At 39.6% G+C, this 5,579-nt stretch overlaps 1 protein-coding gene across 1 annotated transcript in view; it reads right to left on the bottom strand.

The window, feature by feature from the left end:
- Positions 1–604: 604 nt before the first annotated feature.
- Positions 605–5,579, bottom strand: part of pitpnb (phosphatidylinositol transfer protein, beta) — a gene marked incomplete at its 5' end in the record, with an annotated part of 11,632 nt that continues 6,657 nt past the window's right edge. Inside the window, 4 exon segments of the mRNA XM_035668555.1 lie at positions 605–977; positions 1,232–1,354; positions 2,185–2,289; positions 2,381–2,458. Of these exon segments, the coding sequence (XP_035524448.1) occupies positions 930–977; positions 1,232–1,354; positions 2,185–2,289; positions 2,381–2,458 (354 nt within the window).

Genomic DNA, 5,579 nt, shown 5'->3' with positions numbered 1-5,579 from the left:
TACTTCAGACATTTCCTGATTTGAAGTCGTGGATAAAGTGGGATAAAACAATTAAATGAAGTTGCATTCGTGTGGCTGCTTTCAGAAGATAAGATTAGATAGACTTTATTGATACAACAATGGGGAAATGTACTTGTTACAGCAGCTCCAGATACCAAACCTTACACATAGCCTACAGTTGTGAATGATAATAGAACAATGCACAGGTCACAGCAGGGAGGAGGGGGACGGTGTAGAAATAAATATAACAGAACAGGACAAACCATATATACAGCAGTGTAATTTAAAGGTTAAAGGTAAGAAAGATTATTACTCAAGATGCAAATGGGCATGTTAAATTTAGCCCAAACAGAAACACAACACAGCCTACAATAATCCCCATAACATCATTATATTATATTATGTTTGTATTATTATTTTTTTTTTCATACTGTTCTTATACTGTCTTTATACTGTTTTTTTTCTCTATCCACTTCGATGCTGTAAGATTGGAATTTCCACATTGTGGGACTATTAAAGGAATATCTTATCTTATCTTAAATTACAGTAAATAAAAGTGTCATCTATGCAGCCATATCGCCATGTCAACGATTAATGGGTGAAACCAGATGAGCACGAGTGGTGTTAATGGTTTTGATTCCCTACTCCAAAAATAACTTCTAGGATAAACAAATTAAGGCAGCCAGCTAAAGTGCTGTTATATTTTAACCACAGTAGAAGAACGGAGACCCATGAGATGAAAACAGAGGAAGATTAGAACGGGATGAAAAGAGGCACAAAAGATCTGAAAACAAACGGGTAAAGTTAGAAGGCAGCCGGACAGCAGTATTAAGAAAAGGGTGGAGAATGATCCATGCAGCGCCACCACCTCTCCCTGTGTTGAGACTTACTCAGCCTGCCTCTAGTGTTTGACCTACAGCGACGGGCCTCTACTCGTCTGTCGCAGAGGTCCCTCGCACATCTCCCTTCTGACGCATCTGATGTGACATTCAGGAGTAAAAAAGGATTAAAATCAAGAAGGTTACAAGTGTGTCGCGTCGTCTCCAGCAGGCTGATCAAAAACAGAACGATGATCAATCATTTGTACTTTTATCATTCACAGCAGAAGACTTTACTTCCTGTGTGAGCTCCTCAGATCAGAGAACATCTGGACATTCAGCCACCACATCGGGAAGAAGACAGTACAAGTCTGAGAGGACAGTTATTATAGTATATTTGCCGAGTTAATTACCTCCTCAAGCTCTTTTTGGGTCTCTTCTTCCATCCGCCTGATGTCCTCCATGGTCAAACCCACCCATCTGTCGATCCAGCAGAACAGCTGGCGGTGGAAGTTGGTGAAAATACGCTTTTCTTGCTGTGGAAGGAAGGAAAGGAGTTAAAGTGAAGTAAAAATCACTTTTATTCTGCACAACCAATAGGTGGTTTAGAGACTTAAACAGGGATCCAACTCTTAACAAATCATTTTCATGAGTTTCTCTATAATACAGGAGAGCATGTGTTTACAAATAAGACAAGATGTTCCTTTATTGATCCCCCTTAGGAGAAATTCAAAACTGACACAGCAGCATAAGGCAATGTAGTGCAAAAGAAAGAGTACAGAAGTGAAAATGGTCATATAACCGGTTTACTCTAACAGTAACAGTTCAAATTAAGTAGAATTGATTTTATTTTACAGGAGATTCATCTTCCAGAAAGTTAAAGTACGTTGTGAATGTATTTATCAACCACAGCAACAATGTACATTTGATAAACCTGCTTTGAAGTAGGCGATCTGAGTGAGGGGCTTCAATACAATTTAACATTTTCCAGGACAACATCGATTATTTCCAGGATATTTGCTCACTTTAATCAATTTCCAGTCCAGGGTGTGTGGGTAAACCAGTGCTGGTGTTTTCCTGCCTTTCAGTCCATGCATCATCTCAAATATTTAACCAGCAGAACACAGACAATAAAATAAACTTCAAATATTTTTCTATTTAAATAATTACACTTGGTAAACATTTACTCTGCTATTGTCCTTCTCATCTCTTCCCTGAACTGAACTATGCTTGGGCTCAGTTAATGTTCTCTCTCAGAGCCACGTCTCCCTCTGCTGTTCAAAGCAGAAACATGCACTGGACTGGCACAACTCAAGTTCCTCATTACAAACCACAAAAGTACAACATGAAAGACATGAATCGTTACCCTGTGGATGAAATTTTCCACTTTGGTCTGCAGACCCCACCATCTGAACTTGACAGTGACCAGTTTGTATGCGCACATGTAAGGACAATCTGTCTTCAGCTCGTTCTGTGAAGGAAGAAAAGAGAACGCAAAGTTCAGACAGTGAACATCGTGATGTTCAACATGTGGTGCATCTGTCTGTGACTATATCAGGTACCTTCCATTCGGGGCCTAGAGGTCCTCTGCCTGTCTTGGCGGAGTGGAAAAGAGCAGGATCTTCTTCTGGCTTATAGTCCTAAAAAGAGAACAATAAAAACGTTAAGATCCTGTAAGAAACAGACTGTACCCGTCTACCACAGCTCACACTTTCACATCTCATTCTTTTATTGTTTGATCGTGTTGCCCGGCTGCAAGATACAAAACAAAGTGCATTGTTTCATAGAAACAGTAGGGCTCAAAAGCTCCACAGAGCTTTAAAACCCCCCTGCAGATATTCTGTAAGATTTGAGGTTTTAATAAAACAACACAATTAGCTAGTTAAAAGTTCTTTGAATAACATCTGCTTTAGTTAAACTACTGGACACATCATCAGGATTCACACTCTTTTTAGGAAATCATTTTCAGGACTTCTCCAGGACTTTTTCCATTAGTTTTTTCTTGACCAGAGTTCAACACGATTTTTCTGCTGCATCAAACGGTAACAGTCTTCTAGCCAGAGCCCATAAAATGTATTTTATTTCACAGAAAATGAATCTCTTAACCTATTAATCCATTAAAAGAAGAAGTCTTTGTTACATGTACAATTCACACTGACTCAACCACAACAGCAAATGTACCTTTGATCAATAATAGCAGGCTGTATGCTTGTAGATGTGACCTTCTGCAGCATTTACAAAATAGATTTGAAGCCAAAAGTTTGCTGCAAATGCTGTGCAATTTATTTTCAAAAAAACTAGTCTTTAAATTTCCAGGTTTTCCAGATTTTCCAGGGCGTGTGGGAACCCTGAAGATGTCTTCACTGAAAGGTCCACTCTCAGTGTATGTGCACTGGACGTTTCCACATCACAAGATGTTTGGATGGCAGTCGAGGTCCAGTTATGCAACTAACACAAGAATGATGTCACAAAATGATGTTTGTACTTGAGTTGTGCTAAAGTCAGATTTAGGGTGAGCACAGAGAAACTTTCTCTCTGCACATACATCATCCTACACAGTGAGGTCAAACATGAAGGTCAACGAACAAGAAGAAAAACACATTTTAGAGTGGAGGAGGATTTTATGTGTTAAGAAAATCCTCCTTTTTATGATGAATATACTTTTTAAAAACATTTGATTTCTGGGCTACTGTAGAAACTGTCTCGGGCTGTCGCAGTGATTTAAGGTGGCTCAACAGCGCAGTATATGATATTATGGCCATTTTTGTTAATTACTTTGTAAAAAGGTACAGCGGGACAATGTTTAATATTAGTACCCGCTTCTACTAATCACCTCCTCCCCTCCTCCTCCCTCCTGGGTCTGAGACTCTGTTAACTGAGGAGGAGGTGATGTGACTTTCTCCTGTGTGGTATTAACTGGTAACGGCAATGCAGACACATGGCGGTTCAACATGGCGTACTCTGTAGAAGACGACCCACTCCATCTGTAGATAAATACAGCTCATTCTAAAGGTAACAAAACCACAACAATTCCTATATTCAGGTGATTATACACTAATGAAAACACAGCTATGATTATCTGACAGTTCTGCCAGTGGATCCTCCTCGATGTTACACACTGGACCTTTAAGAGAACGGGTTTAGACTAGTCCGTGCTGACTCACTCATACTGAAGCAGTTTAGTCACACTTCACCCTTCCAGCAAGTATTCAGTACTTCTGTACTGGGACACTAAAGAATCAACAACCACAATTATTTTTACTGCACCCGCCGCCCCCCCACTACCCCCGAGCTCAAGCCTCGCTGTGCTGTTTTAATCCATCAGGTCTGTTGGGAAAGAGTGGTGAATAACTGGAGCAGATGGACATTCAGATTAAGCCTTGGCCTCGACGCTGATCCACTTAAGTCATTATAGTAGAGGAGCTAGGATAAGAAATTCTGGGACAACTGTGACCCACCTGGATGAAAGTGGCTTAATGCCTCCTTTTAGATGTTAAACCTCGGGGCAACATGATGGTTGAGGTATTACTGACTGACAGGGCCCACGATGGACTAATAAGAGGTTTTAAAAGACGGCTGAAAGTTTAATTTATCAGTGGCCGTGTGCCATTTAACACAGTATGAGGCTTTTAATGCTCTGTGATAGAATCAGATCTAATTTGAAGTGAAGTCAAATGTTATCAAATAACTGGTGTTTTTCCTGTAGCTTAATAAATGCAGTCCAACTGAATTCTCTTTCCACAATACTGTACAACTCTGCATTGGAAAAAGTGTCTCTTTACGTTGAATACATATAATAACAAAAATAAAGATGCATGTCCTCGAGCTGCTCCATAGGCAGTGAATAATGAACCAGCTGCTGGGACAGTGTGACAGCAGGAACGGGGATTTTACTGGGATACAGTCACAGCTAGAAAGCTGAATAAACACTTCTTTGCAAAGCTTCTGCAATGCATTAGAGACATTCACTGATTCACTGATGTCAATGGATAAATGTCAGTGGATGACAACATTCATTCAAGTCTTAATGGTCCGATTCTCAGCTGAAGGAGGCAGCTGTATGAGGAAGGAGATATGAAGATTTGGGCTTTACTGACAGGAAACTTGGGGAAACAACAAACATACACGTGTCGAATCAAATGGTATCCTATTCAATATTGACAGAGAGAAGATTGCAGAGACTCCTGTCAAATTTAAAGCTATTATATGTAACATTTCTGCATTAAAATATCTAAAACAATATAAGAAATGTGTAATTTTATTCCAGTATGGGTGCATTTCCTTTCTTGCCTCTTGTTGCTTTAACTTCTGGGTAAACACCAGTCTTTGAACGTGAATAAAACTTTAATATTACCTGGTCCTGTTAATCATTTCTGTCTTTTCACAATTTTTTATTAGCAATGGTGATAGTTTAAAAACAAAAACAACAACTCCAATGATCCCACACTACTTCTGTTGTTTTGATGTGAGCCCCCCAGCTGCAGAAATTCATACTGGTTTAAGACTGTATTTTTAATAGCCAGCCAAATGTTTGCATGAACAACAATTAGTATAACAATCCTAATCAGTCTGCTGTGGTAATCCACTATCAATGTCCTAGATAGGCACTTACATTCAAAACTACAATCTAATGTAATAGCCTTTAACATAAACCTGTCATTAATCTGAGTGAGGACAGTCTGAGGGTGCTCACAGGCGGCTCTGGCAAAAAACTGCTGGATCTGGCCCAACTTTTGCCAGATCATCCAGCAAGGCAAATCA

This window comes from Morone saxatilis, unplaced genomic scaffold (genome assembly GCF_004916995.1).
Source record: "Morone saxatilis isolate NCDOM2014 unplaced genomic scaffold, NCSU_SB_2.0 Contig21, whole genome shotgun sequence".
Classification (NCBI taxonomy): Eukaryota; Metazoa; Chordata; class Actinopteri; family Moronidae; genus Morone; species Morone saxatilis.
Note: the sequence above shows the minus strand (reverse complement) of the source record. Positions and strands in the feature narration are given on the sequence as shown.